The sequence below is a fragment of the Scyliorhinus canicula genome, chromosome 1 (assembly GCF_902713615.1).
Source record: "Scyliorhinus canicula chromosome 1, sScyCan1.1, whole genome shotgun sequence".
NCBI lineage: Eukaryota > Metazoa > Chordata > Chondrichthyes > Carcharhiniformes > Scyliorhinidae > Scyliorhinus > Scyliorhinus canicula.
The window spans coordinates 119467042-119484656 of NC_052146.1; the positions used below are offsets into that span (position 1 = coordinate 119467042).

At 47.8% G+C, this 17615-nt stretch overlaps 1 protein-coding gene across 2 annotated transcripts in view; it reads left to right on the plus strand.

The window, feature by feature from the left end:
* The window catches only part of tcea3 (transcription elongation factor A (SII), 3), a 120182-nt gene extending 103316 nt beyond the window's left edge, over window positions 1-16866 (plus strand). For both annotated transcript variants that reach the window (XM_038798786.1, XM_038798780.1), the window contains exons 9-13: window positions 12751-12807; window positions 13813-13967; window positions 14585-14731; window positions 15068-15139; window positions 16358-16866. In XM_038798786.1, coding sequence (XP_038654714.1) covers window positions 12751-12807; window positions 13813-13967; window positions 14585-14731; window positions 15068-15139; window positions 16358-16366 — 440 coding nt within the window. In that variant the 3' untranslated portion in view covers window positions 16367-16866. The remainder of the gene's footprint in view (window positions 1-12750; window positions 12808-13812; window positions 13968-14584; window positions 14732-15067; window positions 15140-16357) is intronic.
* Window positions 16867-17615: the final 749 nt, after the last annotated feature.

The window sequence follows — 17615 nt, forward strand, 5'->3', positions numbered from 1 at the left end:
TGCACTGTAAATTCTATGATTCTATGAATACATTACCCCCAATACCATGAGCTTTAATTTTGCTTACTAATCTCTTGTGGGACCTTGTCAAAAGCCTTTTGAAAGTCCAGAAACACAACACCCACTGGTCTACCCTCGTCCATTCTACTGGTCACATCTTAAAAAAAATTCCAGAAGATTTGTCAGTTCGTGAATCCATGCTGACTTGGACCGATCCTATCCCTGCTTTCCAAATGCTCAGTTATTTCAGGCTTAATAATTGACTCCAGCATTTTCCCCACCACCAATGTCAGGCTAACCCACTTGATCTATAATTCCCCGTTTTCTCTCTCCCTCCTTTTTTAAAATGTGAGGTTATATTATTAGCTACACTTCAATTCATTGGAACCCTACCAGAATCTATAGAATGCTGGAAAATGATCACCAATGCGACCACTATTTCTAGGGCCACTTCCTTATGTACTCCTGGACGCAGAGCACCAGGCCAACATAGAACATACAGTGCAGAAGGAGGCCATTCGGCCCATCGAGTTTGCACCGACCCACTTAAGCTCGCACTACCACCCTATCCCCGTAACCTTTTTGGTCACTAAGGGCAATTTATCATGTCCAATCCACCTAACCTGCACACCTTTGGACTGTGGGAGGAGACTGGAGCACCCGGAGGAAACCCACGCCGACACGGGGAAAACGTGCAGACTCTGCACAGACAGTGACCCAGCGGGGAATCGAACCTGGATCCCTGGTGCTGTGAAGCCACAGTGCTAGCCACTTGTGCTACCATGCTGCCCTTGCGTCTTTAGTATCGTCCTAGTAGAACATATTCCCAATTCCCTACACAGCATACTTTCTGATCCCAGCCATTAAACCACCGCTTCACTGTGATGCTGGCTGTGGCAGAACACCGTTCCCATACTTGTTCACTGTGTTGCTGGATATGGCAGAACACCATTCCCAAACCTGGGGACTTAGCGGGTTTTAATCCCATAAATCTGCCCAATTTCCTGACTAATAAGGATTTCCTTCAGTTCTTCCTTCATGCTTGACTCTCTGTCCCCTAGTATTTCTGAAAGGTCATTTGTGTTCTCCTGGGTGAAGACAGAACCAAAGTAATTGTTCAACTGGTCTGCTATCTCTTTGTTCCCATTATGAATTCAGCTGATTCTAACTGTAAGGGACCTACATTTGTCGTCACCAGTCTGTTTCTCTTCTATCTATAGAAGCTTTTGCAGTCAGTTTTTATGTTTCCTGCAAACTTACTTCTGTATTTTTCTGTATTTCTTTTCCCCTTCCTCCTCTGCTGAATTTTAAATTTCTCCCAGTCCTCAGGCTTGCTTTTTATCTGGCCAATTTATATGCCTCCTCTTTGGCTTCAACAGTATCCCCGATTTCCCTTGTTAGCCATGGTTGAGCCTCATTCCCTGTCTTACTCTTGCGCAAGACAGAGATGTACAATTGCTGATGTTCATCCATGTGTTATTCAAATGTCTGCCATTGCCTATCCACCATTAACCCCATAAGTATCCTTTGCCAGTTTATCCTGGCCAATGCATGTCTCTTACCATCAAAGTTAGCTTTATTTAAGTTCAGAACCCTAGTCTCAGACTTAACTGTGTCACTCGCCGTCTTGATGAAGAATTCTACCATATTATGGTCACTCTTCCCTAAAGGATCTCTTACCACAATGTTGCTAAATAATCCTCTCTCATTGCACACTACCCAGTCTAGGATGGCCTGCTCTCCAGTCAGTCCCTCGATTTATTGGTCGACGAAACCCTCCCTTATACATTCCAGGAAATCCTCCTCCAACGCATTGCAACCAGTTTGATTAACCCATATTGAGTTCCTATCCTTTGTCACCTGGAGCCAGATCTCCGTGATCCCAATTATATCATAGCCATTAATGATTGTCAGCGCAGTTAATTTATCAACCTCATTACAAATTCTCCTCGCATTGAGACAGAGGGCGCGATTCTCCGCTGCCCACAACGGGTCGGAGAATAGCCTTCCCGACAATTTTCACGGCCTCCCGCTATTCTCTCCCCCCCCCCCCCCCCCTCCGGCCGCCCCCCGACACGAATCACTGCTTGCCGTTTTTTACGGCGAACAGCAATTCACTGCAGGCCGATGGGCCGAATACCGCGGAGTTTACGGCCGTTTTCACGGCCGCGATCACACCTGCTTTCAGCGTTCGTGAAAACGGCCGCAAAGTGCCCGTCCCGGACAACCATGGCACCAATTGGCACGGACGCACCACGGCCGTGCCAAGGGTGGAATGGGCCTGCGATCGGTGGGCACCGATCGCGGGCAGCGGGTCCGATACCCACGCACTATTTGTTCTTCTGCCGCCCCGCAGGATCAGTCCGCGGGGCGGCTGAGGGGCAAGACGGCCCGCGCATGCGCGGGTTTGACGCGTCTGCGTGATGACGTCATCCGCGCATGCGCGGGTTGGAGCCGTCCAACCCGCGCATGTGCGGCTGACGTCATCGTGCGCGTCAGCCGCCGTGACTCTTGGCGGGCGGAGTTAGCGACGTTCGCTAACTCTGCGTCGCCGTGATTCCCCGGGCCCCGATACTAGCCCCGCCCGGGGGGGAGAATCGAGTCCCGGGACGGAGCTCCGAGGCTGGCGTGAAACACGGCCAGTTTCACGCCAGCCTTCATGGCACGCCGGATTTGCGGAGAATCGCGCCCAGAGTCTTTAGGCTTGTTTTTTTTTAACATTTATTGGCCTTTTAGAATATGATGGCCCTTTTTGATTTTTGTCTTTGATTTCGCCGCCTTCCACTGTTCCCTTTGCTGCCTTTTGTTTCTGTCCTCACCTTACTTCGCTTTGACTTCCTGCATCGGTTCCCATTCCCCTGCCATATTCATTTAAATCCTCTCCAACAGCACCAGCAAACACTTCCCCCGAGGACATTGGTTCTGGTCCTGCCCAAGTGCAGACCATCATGTTTGTACTGGTCTCAGGAATTTGAATACCTCCCTCTTGCATCATCCCTCAAGCCACATATTCATCTTGGCTATCCTGCCATTTCCACTCTGACTAGCATATGGCACTGATAGCAATCCTGAGATTACTCCCTTTAAGGTCCTACTTTTTAGTTTAACTCCTAACTCCCTAAATTCAGCTTGTAGGACCTCATCCCGTTTTTTAACTATATAGATGGTGCCTATATGCACCACAACAGCTGGCTGTTGACCCTTCCCCTCCCCTCCTTGATTCTAGTTCTTTGGCTACCCGTAGTACAGTCGAGGTGACTGAGTTGACTTCTCCCAGAATCTTCTTCTGCCGCCTCTATCGGATCAGTTTTCGCTGGATTTCAGAATGAGGGGGACTTTCATAGAAATAGAGAAATTTGTAACAGGACCATACAGGGTAGATGTAGGTGGTGAGGGAGTCCAGAATGAGGAGCCACAGTCTGAGGATATAGGGTGGACTATTTAGGACTGGGATGAGGAGATATTTCTTCACGCAGACAGCGGTGAGGCTGTGGAATTCACTACCACAGAAGGCAGTGCAGCACAGCCGGTAGATGCCGGGAGATCCCACTTCCGGGATCAACCCTGCTCGCCACACCTCATGAGATCTAACGCGATCTTGCGAGACATCGCAATATGAATCCTGCCCATTATGGGCGGGATCACTTTCTGACAAATCTGCATATTAGAGTGAGACAGCTAGTCTAACTCGAATGTGCATTTCCGAAATCTAACCAGGGCGTGGGTCCTAACCCCCTTGCCTTGGAGACCTTGGGCGAGTGTCCTTTAGTGCTGGTCTCTACAAATGGGGACCAGATGCAATGGCACTTGTGGGGGTCTCCCAGGGGATTTGAGGCCCCCAGGTGCATGCCCTCTGGACAGGGTGGTACCCTGGTAGTGCCACCTGAGTGCTAGCCTGGCACTGTCAAGGTGCCCAGGTGGCACTGCCAGCTTGAAGTGGCACTGCCAAGGTGCCAACCTGGCATTTTTTTGAATTCTGGGCATCGGGCTGGGGGTGCCCTGCGAGGGTGTGGGGTGGTGCAGGGTGTGTGCGAGGACCCCCTTATAGTGAGTTGGGGCTTGTCGGGGGCTCGAGAAATCAGAACGGCATTTAAAAATGCCGTCCTAATCTCTCCCTGCACTGAGGAGTTCTGGTGGGTGAGTGGAGCCCTTCAGTGCGGGGAATGGGGCTCCCTTCAGTGCGGGGAACGGGGCTAAGTGTGGCCTCAGCCACACACTTCCTGCCAAGTCCCCGATCTACACGGATGGGCGTTACATAGTGGTGCGCCGGGAAACACCCGGCTAATCATATACTACGGACTTTGTTCCCATTCGGGTAAATCACGCCCATTATACTTTCAAGAAAGATTCATATGTAACTCTTGCGGTGAAATAGATCACTATGTGGGGGGAACGTGGGACATACTATTGAGTTGGATTATCAGCCATGATGATAATGAGTGATGGAGCAGGCTCGCAGGGCTGAATGGCCGACGACTCCTATTTTCTATGTTTTCCCCACTGGACTGAATGACACAATCCCATGCCAGATTCTGCACTTGGAATCTCATTAATTATGCACAGATCTGTTCCCCTCTGAGTCACATGGTAGACTGGGGGCTAATTCTGTCAGCTGATGGGCTCAAAGATCCCTGCGCCATATGTAAACAATCCAGTACATGCCTATCACTCTGTCCAGCCCATCTGTCCTCATCAGCATGTCAGTAACCCCGAGGGAAAAGGCTTGCAGCTTCGCGAAGAAGTCTGTTCGTCGATTCAACCACTCTTTCCTCCCCCCCCCCCCCCCCCCCCTCCCCCAAGCCCATCAGCTATGAGGTGCCCATTCCCTACTTGGATGTCTAACCATCCCATCTAGAGTCTTTGTGCATCCCTTCCAGTAATGTGATGAATATCACACTGACCACAGAACCCAAGTAGAATAAAATCATTACAGCAGACATATCTTTTAGAATCCAATAGACACATGGAAAAAGACACTTATTCCACCCTTAGGCTAATTAAATTGCCTTGAACAAAGAGCTGAAGTAAAGGATCCTTGGTTTGACAGAACATAAATACCTTTTAATGACTTAAGTGCAACTGTGGCCACAGCTGTAACGAAAGAGGCTACATATAAGATAACGAATAAAATCAATTAAGTAACTCTCTGTCCAACCATATAATGCCTTGGCACATAGGAGATAGAAGCGATAGAGACACCCTTCAAACTTTCTGTTCAACATCTGAGCGATAACAAAATGAAGTCACTCTTAGGATGACCTACTGACTGACTATATGTTAAAATGCTTGACACTTAAATTGATGTTAAAAGAAACATTAATCAGCTTTCGAAGACAGATTGCCAATAAGATCAAGTGAAACTACAAAATTGTAAAGGAAGGGCTCATTCTGGAGATATAAAAACCGAGCTATTAACAGAGATAGAAAAGAAAATGTATAAGAACAGGCAGATTTACAGAGCTATCACTCACTCCTCTCCGGCGAGAAGTCTAGGCAACGTTCTGTTCCAGCCACCTGTTTCATCAGACAAGTCTCTTGAGAATTTGGGAGTATGTGCCTATTACTCTTTTTCAAAATGTATTAGGTAGAGATTCAAGATACTTTTGGATTTCCACGTTTAAATATATCCTTCTCTTAAAGAAGATAATCTGTTAGCAGATAACAAATAACTTAGATTTTTAGTTTGAAGACTCTTAACTTTGTTCATACGTTCTGAAATATCTTATAATAAACACCCACTAGAACAATAAACTGCATATTCCTACAGTGAGTAAGTTTAAACTCCTTAGATGCTCATTTAGGATGTCTTAGATGAGGAGGGTCTACGTTGAAAAAGTAGGAGGTTGAGTTTTGAACGACCTACTCAAAAAACCTTCCATTAGCAGGTAACTGAAACCTGTTGAAGGCCTGGAAGTCATCTTCCTCCAGTGAGATCTGTTCTGTTTCTTTGCAGGAAAAATGGCTTTCCCTCCTTTGGAGGTTTAGTCAGAAATCGACTAGTAAGACTAACATTTGAGTTAGGGAAACCTTAAACTGCTCACGATAAACAAGGTGGTATTCCTTTGACCCCCTTGTTTGTGAACTTTTCATGCAGCCTTGTCGAGGTCCAACTTCTCCCCTCGGTCTTCCATTGTTTCTCATACTCATCCCCTTGACCTTCTGCCTGCCATTGTGAGCCCTCAACTTCGCCTCCACCCCCCACCTCCTCCTTGCAAAATCCTTTCCACATTACCCCATTGCCTTCGTCCAGCCACCCCACTGGTCTCTCCTTCCACTCCACTGGTTGTACGAGACCTGCAGCGTAGCGCAGTCCAGAGAGACACTGGTATCTGGCACCAAGGGGTGGAGACCTCTGTATCCCCCAACCCAGGCACCAGTACTGATCCAAGACGATGACACAGGCGAGTCCATGGAGCCAGCAGCAAAGTGCTGTCCATGAAGATCAGCTCAGCATGGAGATGGAGGGCAGGAACCAGTGTGTCCTGGCAGAGTGGTGTACAGTACATCAGGAGCAGCGCAGTACTGTAGCAGAAAGTTGTTGCACTCCCCCTGAAGTCTCTTGTAAACTGAGGAGTGCCTTGTGGTTTCAGACTGACGTAATTTCCCACAGGTGTGATGCAAGATTGAAAGGCCTGATGGGATACCGGCAAATAGCTGTTTTAATGAGCATTCACGAGATGCAAATGAATGCAAAAGGCGTTCACGGCACTGGCCAGCGGGTAGACCGACCCGTCATTGGGAGAAGGGAGAATTGCTATGTGATTTAAAACAAAAACAAACATTTTTAAACTATTTTTATTCTCCGCTTTCACCCTCCCCACCTAGTAATTACCTAGTACCCGGGCAGCAAGGTGGCACAGTGGTTAGCATTGCTGCCTCATGGCGCCGAGGTCCCAGGTTCGATCCCGGCTCTGGGTCACTGTCCGTATGGAGTTTGTACATTCTCCCCGTGTTTGCGTGCGCTTCGACCCCACAACCCAAAGATGTGCAGGGTAGGTGGATTGGCCTCAATAGATTGCCCCTTAATTGGAGAAATGAATTAGGTACTCTAAAATTTATTTAAGAAAAAGTAATTACCTAGTAATATTATACCTACAGAGCCCCCCCCCCCCCCCAATCCCTGCCACCTGCACTCCCAGGTATCTAAAGTGGGTCGCCGCCCTACGGAATGGCAGCCCCATCTCACCCCTGCTCCCACCCCTGGCCGAGACACCGCAAAATATTCGTTTTTTTCCAAATTTAGCTTGTACCCAAAAAAGACCCAAACACTCGAAGCAGTATACCCCCCATCCACACACTCGGTTCCGACACATACAATAGCAAGTCGTCCACGTACAAAGATACCCTTTGCTCCACCCCCCCCCCCCCCCCCCCCCCACCTGCACTCCCCTGAATGTCTCAACGTGATGGCCAGAGGCTCAAACAATAGGGGAGGACATAGGACATCTCTGCCTGGTCCCTCGGTGCAGAGCAAAATACCCCAAACTCATACTATTCGTGCTGACAATTGCCCTTGGCTCCCTGTATAGTAATCGTACCCACTCCACAAATTGCGGCCCAAACGCAAACCGCTCGAAAACTGCCATCAAATACTCCCACTCTACCTGGTCAAACAACTTCTCAGCTTCCAGCTCCACCACCACCTCTGTCTCCCTCCCCTCCGCCGGTGCCGTAACTGCATTCAATACACTCCTAATGTTCAAAAAGAGCTGCCTCCCTTTCACAAACCCCGCCTGATCTTCCCCCTATCACCTTCGGGAGGCACTCCTCCAACCTACCTGCCAGTACCTTCGCCAACACCTTTTGCATCTACATTCAAGAGTGAAATGGGCCTATACGACCCACACTCTGTCGGATCTTTATCCTTCTTGAGCAACAAGGAGATTGATGCCTGCCCCAAAGTCTGTGGCAACACCCCTCTCGCTATCGCCTCCTCAAGCATCCCCACCATCGGCGGCACCAACTTATCCCTAAATTTATTACACTATTCTACCCAAACCCATCCAGCCCTGCTACCTTCCCGACTGCATCCTCCCAATCGCGTCCTTTATCTCCTGCTCCACTATGGTCCCCTCCAATGTTACCCACTCCTCCTCCCACAACCTCGGATATTCCAAACCGTCCTGGAATTCCTGCATCCCCCAATCCTCCCCCGGTGGTTCTGACCTATACAACCTCTCCTAAACGCCCTATTAATCTCTTCTAGAGCCACCACCAATTTTTCTGCCCTCTCCCGCACCTGAACAATTTCGCTCGCCACTGCCCCCCTCCGAAGTTGGTTGCCAGCATGCGCCCTGCCTTCTCTCCATACTCGTAGACTGCTCGCCTTGCCCGCCTCAATTGGTACACCGCCTTCTTTGTGGACAGCTGATGAAAGCTCACCTGCAACTCCTTCCTCTTTTCCAACAGTGCTGGATCCATATCCCCTGCATACCTCCTGTCTACCTCCAACATCTCGTCTATTATTCTTTTCCGCTCCACCCTCTCCTCCTTGTCCACCTTTGCCTTAAACGATACCACCTCCCCCCTCACCACCGCTTTAAAGCTTCCCATACCACCGCCTGCGAAACTTCCACCGTACAATTAAACTCTAGATATTCCTGAATTACTTTCCTAATCTTATCATAAAACCCTCGGTCCCCCAACAGCCGCACATCCAATCTCTACCCTGGGCTCTGCACGGCTCCCTTTTCCAACACCATGTCCACCCAATGCTGCGCATGATCTGATATCGCAATTGACGAATATTCCGCCCCTTGTTCCCGGCCAACAGCGCTTTCCCCACCACAAAAAAAATCTATCCGCGAATAGACCTTATGAACCGAAGAGAAAAACGAATACTCCCGCCCCCACGGATGCAAAATCCTCCAAGGGTCCACTCCTCCCATTTCCACCATTAGTCCAGCCAACGTCTTCGCCCACCGCCCCCCGACTGGGCAAGTGACTGTGGACGTGACCTATCCAATCTTGGCTCCTGCACCAAGTTCCAGTCTCCACTCACTATCAGTTCATGTGAATCCAATCAGGGATGGCCCCACACACCTTCTTTACATCATCCCAGTTGGGACCCTACATGCTTACTAATGCCCAGGCCTTCCTTCACCTCCTGCCCAGGCCTTCCTTCACCTCCTGCCCAGTCCCAGGTAAAACAATCAAATATGTAGATCTCAGGAAAAAACATCACTACAGAGCACACCAATAAAAAACTTAACCTCTATAACAGCATGAAGTAAAAACATAGGTCAAAACTACATATAAACTCTCCCAACTCCCCTTCCACAGTCCACCACACCTCTTCGGTCCCATTCTTCACTTCTGCCCCAAGCCTTCTGATCTGCCTTCACAAACGCCTCCACCGTCTCATAATAGGAGTCTCTGGAGTTGTATATCACCCTCAGCTTTGCTGGATACATCACTCAAAACCATACCCTACAGTACAATGCCGTCTTCACTCGGTCGAATGCCGCTCGCTTCCTGATTAATGCGAACACCAGCACCAGCCCACTGCACCTCCCGCTTCTGCTTTGCCCAGTTCAGGAACCTTCTCTTTCGTGTGGTTCCTGTGGAAGCAGATGATCACTGCCCTTGGCGGCTCGTTCAACTTCAGCTTAGACCTCAGCGACCGATGAACCCGGTCTAGTTCATATGAGAAGGTCCCTCTCCCTCCCCTATCAGTTCCGCCAACATCTTGGCAAAGTACTCCATTGGCCTCTGGCCCTCCACCCACTTGGGCAGGCCCACAATCCTCAAATTTTGCACCTCGAGCGATTCTCCAAGTCCTCCCAACTTTGCTCGCAACCCCTTATTGGCCTCGGCCACCCTCCGCAACTCATCCCCCACCGAGGTGAGCTGATTGCTGTGCTGCAACATGGCCTGCTCCACTCCCTTCATCTTCTCACCCTACTCTCTCACCTCGGCGGATGTCTTCGCCACAGCTACTCTCACCGGGACGACTGCCTCCTCCACCACCGCCTTCAATGCCACCACCATTTCTTTTCTCAGCACCTCCATATGTTTCACAAACTGCTTCTCCAACTCCAAGGACATCACCTCGGTCATCTTCTTTGCTGTAAGCAGTGTGGCCTCACCCAGCAGCCCAGCGTACGCCATCTTGCCAGCTCCTGGGCTGGCCCTCTCACTCGACGGTGAACCCTCATTCCCTCCCTTCTTCATGGCTGTTTTTATTTGACTCTTTGACATTCTTTGCCTTTTTTATACCTTCTTACACCCAATCATTCTCAAATTGCCCCCAGGACCGGACATCAAAACCCCTAAAAACAGGCCTCAAGCAGGAGCCAGTCAATGTGCGACTTCCCCTCTACCAGCCCCCACCGGAGGTTTCTTTTGAAATATTTTTATTGGTATCTTCAATTTTTACACATTTGCACTTTGTTTAATATTTACAGTCCATGTGGTTCTTCTATATATCTTGTTATCTTCTGTCTTGGTGTGCTTTCCCCCCCCCCCCCCCCCCCCCCCCCCCAAAGATTGCCACTCTTAGGCACAGCTCCGCCCTCATCCCCCAATCTCGGAAAAGGCTGCCCAGAACCCTACCAGTTTGGGACAGGCCCAGAATATGTGGGTGTGGTTGGCCGGGCTTCTCTGGCACCGTTTGCATTTACTCTCCACTTCCAGGAAGAACCTATTCATTCAGGTTCTGGTTAGGTGCGCTCCGTGCATCACTTTGAACTGCTGAGCCTTGCGCAGGAGGAGGTGGAGTTTGCCTTGCTCAGTGCCTCACTCCAGAGTCCCCCGCCCATTTCTGTGCCCAGTTCGTCTCCCCATTTCCGCCTGGCCTCGTCCAACGGCATTCGTTCCTTCTCCAGTAGCTGCCCGTACATTGTCCCGCAGTTTCCCCCTTCCTTACTGCCCGTATTTATCAGGTCCTCGAGTAGTGTGGTCTCACGGGCCCTGGGGTACCTTACATTCTCCTTGCAGAGGAAGTGCTTTACTTGAAGGTGCCTACGTTCCTGTCCTGTCGGTAGTCCAAGCTCCTCCATCAGTTCTCTCAATGTCGCTAGTCTGTTTCCCATGTAAAAGTTCCTGACTGTCGGCATCCCTCTGTTCTGTCTCCATTTCATGAAGGTGGGTCTTGACTGGTGGGAACTTGTGGTTTCCGTAGATGGGGACCATGGGAGACAGCGCGGTCAGACCAAAATGTTTCCTCATTTGATTCCTCGTCCTTAGCGTGGCTACCACCACTGGGCAGGATGTGTACTTCGTGGGGGGGGAGGGGATGGGAGCGCTGCCGTGGCGAGGGCCCGGAGGGTCGTTCCCTCGCAGGAGGCCTCCTCCATCCGCCCCCATTCTGCCTTGGGTTCACATACCCATCCCATCACTCTTTCTGGCGTGGCTGCCCAGTAGTAATATTGCAGGTTTGGTAAGGCCAGGCCGCTCCTATCTTTTCTCCTTTTGCAGTGTTGATTTGGGGACTCTCGGGATCTTACGCCCCCCACAAAAGTAAAATCGCACCCACAGCACACAACACAAGTGTCCGAGTCCGAGACTAACACTCTGTTTTTTATTCTTCCTACCAAAATGAACAACTTCATGTTTTTCCATATTATACTCCATCTGCCAGGTTTCTGCCCACTCACTCAACCTAACTCTACCCATCTGCTACCTCCTTATGTCCTCTTCACAACATATTTTCTTACCTATCTTTGTGGCATCTGCAGATTTAGCTACCATGCCTTCACTCCCCTCGTCTAAGTCTTTGATGTAAATTGTAAAACATTGAGGCCCCAGAACAGACCCCTGCAGGACTCCACTTGTCACATGCTGTCAATCAGAAAAAGACCCATTTATGCATGCTGTTTTCTGGTAATCTTCAATCCAGGCGGTATGTTAGCCCCTTCACCATGAGTTTTTATTTTCCGCAATACCCTTTGCTGTGGCACCTGATCAAATCCCTTCTGTGAATTGAAGTACAGTACGTCTACAGGCTCTCTTTTGTATCCACAGCGCATATTACTCCTTCAAAGAACTCCAATAAGTTGGTTAAATATAATTTCCCTTTCACAGATCAGGTTGACTCTTCCTGATTACCGTGAGTTTTTTGAAGTGCCTTTCTTTAACCTCCGTAATAATTCTAACATCTCCCCTATTGTGATAACCCTCACGAGGACCATGGGTAATCACTCCCCAATGTCCCCGTGGAGATCGTGGAGTACAAGTTCCCATGGTAACAGGCAGAGGCCTTCCCAGCAGGGACTCATTGCGGAGCCCTTTTAAATGCTGTTCCGGACTTGGACCGAGTGTTCTGTTAGTCACGGGCTGGGACACTTGTGTTGTGTGCGTGGGTGAGGCTTTACTTTTGAGTTCAGAATAAATCTGGTTAAACCTTCTTCGTGTCTCAGGGAGTACAACACCCACGGCAGATGTCAAGCTGACTGGCCTATAGTTTCCTGTTTTCTGTCTCCCTCCCTCCATGAATAGAGCAGTTGGTTATATTTACTACTTTCCAGCCTGATGGAACCTTTCCAGAATCCTGCAAATTTCTACAGTTTCCCTGACCCAGCACGATCTCTAATAATTGCTCAGCTTTAGCAATAAATAGGCGAGATTCCACAATGCCTGCCACACCTAACAGGAAGCACAAAATGGGAAATGGAGGACGTGCAGCCCGCATGTTCCCCACAGATGCTCCCTGTGAATGATTGTCCTTGCTGGGAATACTGTACTGTGGAATTACTCTTGTGCATTTCAGCTCCAGATGTTGGAATAATGTGCTGCTTCTTCTTTCCATAGATGATTACAAAGACTATGGTGCCAATTGCGACAAGATGGGCGCAGAAATCGAGGATTATATCCTTTATATTAAATGAATGAATAAAAGTCACCACATTCCCGAGGACTATATCTCTCCCTTTCTGAGAGAGAGCCGACTGGTGGTGATTTAACCAGAGGGTTAGCACTCCTCAGGTGAGGGGCAAGGTTGAGAAGGCGGGGCTTTCATGGATGACTTCAGCCGGTACAAGAATTGAACCCACGCTGTTGGCATTGCTTCACATCACAAACCAACCAACCATCCAGCCATCTGAGCTAACCGACCCCCACTTCTATTTATCAGCGATGATACTGAGGGGTGAAGGTGTCAGGAGGTCGAGAACAAAAAGTGAGTGAAAGGAAATAAGAAATTGTATATAGTGCCTTTCACAACATTTCCAAGCCCTTTACAGCTAATGTAGTATTTTTGAAGTTTTGTCTGCTGTTATTAGGGAAATGCGACGACAAATTTGCACACAGCAATCCCCCATAAACAGCAATGAGGTAATGACCCGATAATTTGTTTTTAGGTGTTGGATGAGATCAATATTAGCCAGGGTACCAGGAAGAATTCTCCTGCTCTTCTTCAAAATAGTGTGATGGAATCCTTTATGCTCACCTGCAAGGGTAGATGGGCCCTTGTTTTAATGATGGCACATCATCCCATAGCCTTCAGTGCTCCCTCTAAGGCACTGGGAGTGTCAGTCTAGATTTTACGCTCAAATCCCGTGGAGTTAGGGGTTGAATCCCAACATGTGATTCAGAGGTGAGATTGTGCAGCGCAGAATGGCAGCTATTCGGCCTCGCCTAGCTCCCGGGGCAGGTTCTTTCGAGAGACAATTATTTCCATTCCCTTGTTCTTCCTCCACAGCCCTGTAAATCTCTCCAATCCTCTAGTTATCAGACTTCCCTTTGAACGTTGCTGTTCATTTTACTTCAACCAAGCCTTTCAGCCAATGCATTCCACTCTCTCACAGCTTAATTAAGTTTCCTCTTGTGTCGGCTGCTTCCTTTGCCATGATGTTTTTTTCTGAACCATTTCACATATCTACCAGGAATTTCAGAAAACTGACATGAAATACAAAAACCGTGTCCGAAGCAGAATAAGTAACCTGAAGGATCCAAAGAACCCCAACCTGAGAAAGAATGTGTTGGCTGGTGCGATCGACCTGCTGCATCTGGCGAGGATGACCGCAGAGGTGAGGTGGCTTCAAGGTATATGGTAGCACCTGCAGGTTTCAATAGTGAAGAGATGGAAAAAAATACTAGTGTATACAGAATTGGTTGCAATACCAACTTGCACTAACTGCAGATGCTCATTGACCAGCAACCGGCCACTTGGGCAAGGGATAAAGTGTCTCTACTGCACGTGGAACTGTTTCACAATGGGAGAGCCCATCTTTGAGAAGAGGGGTGGGGAACTGACGTGGAATAATCTCATTAGCATCTTGTCACTCAATCTTAATTTATTGTATAGCTAATACAATCTAACATGACTCTACTTGTATGTACTGAATTTAGGATCATACAGTAGAGGCTACACTGGTATGGCTTTCTTATAAGACGGTGACTTCCTCTGTTTTCTATGAATCTCAAATTTTCTGCGAAGACTGGAGTTGAGCCCGACCTTTGTTGACTTTGACTCCATGGTTAGGGCCCGGGTTTTGATTTCAATGGGCTCTTGTTCACTGGAACCCAGTTGCGGTGAAGACCTGAACCAATTTCTCTGCCGCTAACGTTGAGTTATGCATGGATTTGTAACTTTTTGTAAAGTTGACCATCCTCTTGAGCCCATCGTTCACCCATGTCTTTGCAGGAGATGGCCAGTGATGAGTTGAAGGAACTTCGCAATGTGATAACCAAGGAAGCAATCAGGGAACATCAAATGGCAAAGACAAGTGGAACTCATTCTTCTCTCTTCCAATGTGGGAAATGCAGGAAGAAAAATTGTACCTATAATCAGGTAATTGGACATTGATGCGATATGATTAATCGTAAAAGCTTTAATGTACTGTTTCCTGGATCTATATGGTGCATATAACCCCAATTTCCCCATACCACATCACTGCAAATGTTGATATTACTTCACTAGCCATCATTGACATTTATGCTTAATATTTCATCAACAACTGGATGAGGCTAAATATGACAGCAAAGTTTCAATTTCCTTAATGGAGCACAAGATCTGAGAGTAAGGAGCTCACCACATCCAATTTGTGCTTTCCCTGGACTCCTGATTATTAAATCAAAGTTGTATTGTAGTTGTGCATTGAATCTTTTCTTTTCATTATCTCCATAGGTTCAGACCCGTAGTGCTGATGAACCAATGACCACTTTTGTTCTGTGTAATGAATGCGGAAACCGGTGGAAGGTATGTTTTATCATTCCATCATACCTTCTCTCTTTTCCCCACGCACCCCTCCCCCACATTAGAAGAAGTCACAGTGAGGTTCAGTCCCATTCTTCATGGGTGGTACATTAGCCAATGGAGTGAGTATTGGCACATTATTCAATCATTTAAAAAAATAATTAGAGTGCCCAATTCATTTTTTCCAATTAAGGGGTAATTTAGCGTGACCAATCCACCTACCCTGCACATCTTTGGGTTGTGGGGGCGAAACCCATGCAGACATGGGGAGAATGTGCAAACTCTACATGGACAGTGACTCAGAGCCGCGATCGAACCTGGGACCTCGGCTCCGTGAGGCAGCAGTGCTTGCCACTGTGCTGCCCGAACCATTTTCCAGCTCCCTCACTTCAACTCCACATCTTTGCGACACGTACCAAATAAATATTCCTTGGCCACATTATTCAAATATGAAGGCTTTTACAGGTCTAATCTCTACTCAAAGTCCATAAAATGCATTTTTCGGCAGTGGGGGTCACTGTATAGCAATCATGGGTGGAAATTCAGGGTACTAATTTCTCCCCTCCGATGCTGCTGGAGGCTCCACCCTCTCTATTTACATGGCCAGAATTTTATGGCTCCTCCCAGCTGGTGGGACATTACAGTCCCACTGGACTGAATGGAGATTTAAATCGTTCACTGCATCCGCAGGGGGAGAGACACCGCGTGGCAAGGTCGCTAAATCCTGGCCCATGTTTCTCACCTTGTCACTCAGGGCTACTGCCTGAAGCTCGGTTATAGTTCCATGAGTGCTGACAACTTGCTGTTATCCCAATCAACTGAGCATGTTTAGTGTGTGTCGGCAAATACCGCCATGGTGGACATTCCACAGGACTGACCTAAATCTGTCTCCCTATTTTTTCCCCCCTTCCCCATTATGGTACACTGGTTGATGCCAGTTTTTAGTTAATTTATGCCCCAGCTTGGGTCAGTAAACCAGTTGTCATATTTTCCTAATCGGCATTCTATTCTTGGGAATAACAAAGACTGGAGCACGTTACTGAGCCAAATTACTGTGGACTGATGATGTTGATTTAAATCTCTTGGTTTTGCTTTGATAGATTGATGTTAAACCCTTGGTATGTCACTGCTGTTCAACAGTTAAGCAAAGCACTATTGTTCTTTAAGAGTCCAGTAAATATCAAAATCCTGAAGCAACTTTTACTACTTTTCTCATTTCAGTTCTGCTGATTGACTGCATGGACAGCATTGAAATATTCTTCACTGCAATTTAAATCGCAATCTTTTGTGAGCAGATGAAAAAGAGTGTAATTTAGCAAGGCCAGAGACTCTCGTTGTACTTCTCTGTCCTTTTCATCGATGGACGAGAGAGTAATTTTATTCTTAACCATTGAACTGAATGACCTTTTGCATGCTGTATGTTTTCCGCTGTGTAAATTGCATCTAAAAGAGATTCAGATTTCTGCACTTGGTGATCACTGTGAATTTAATCAAATTGTTTTCAAATTGCACAGAACCAAATTTTGTGGCATTCTTAAAATTTCAAGAGGTGGTTTTCCAGTTGTTTATTTTGTTGCAGCTATATTAAGCTAGTACTCAAATGGTTAATTCTGTTGCAGGAACCAGGAGATAAGTAGGACATTTCTCACTCTTAATACGACTTTTTAAAAAATGTTTTGTTTGAGATTGAACTGAAGTAGTTTTGTCTGAGAATACAATTTGGAACCAACTCCCCTTGCTGTAATGAGAAATTAATTCTACACTTATAGGAGCGTATGGACATCTGAGGTGGGGTTACAACTGGCCAGAAACTGGACTGGACCAGCCAACACCTTAGACACTCACTCCACCACTAACCGATAGTGGCTGCAGCATGTGCCACCTACAAGGTGCACTGCAGCAACTCACCAAGTCTCCTTAGATACAACATCCAAACCCGCAACCTCTATTACTTAGAAGGGCAAGGGCAGCAGATGAAAGGGAACATCAACACCTGCAAATGTGATCCCAGGTCACAAACCAGCCTATCTTGGAACTGTGTCGTTGTTACTCCACGGTTGCTGGGTCAAAATCCCGGAACTCCCTAACAGCACTGCGGGTATTCATTCACTACATGGATTGCAGCTGTTCAAGAAGGCATCTCACCACCACCTTCTCAAGGAGCAATTGGGGATGGGCAACAAATGCTGACCGAGCCAGCGACGCCCACAGCCTGTGAAGAAATGAAAACAACGTACTACCTTAGTCCGAACGCCCAGTCACTGCTAATATACCTTAAAAGGACTGCCTGTTACTTTTTGATAATTGTTAATGTGTCTTTTTAAAAAGTGCTCTACCCCCGCTTTGCCTCCAAAATCCCCTCCCCCTTCACAATTCTCCTCCTTCTCTGGATGGTGATGGCTTTTTGCCGCATACAGTTCCATGATTTATGAGGGATGTCCTTCTATATCTCACTGAAGCAGTCGCTGCTGGGATGCTA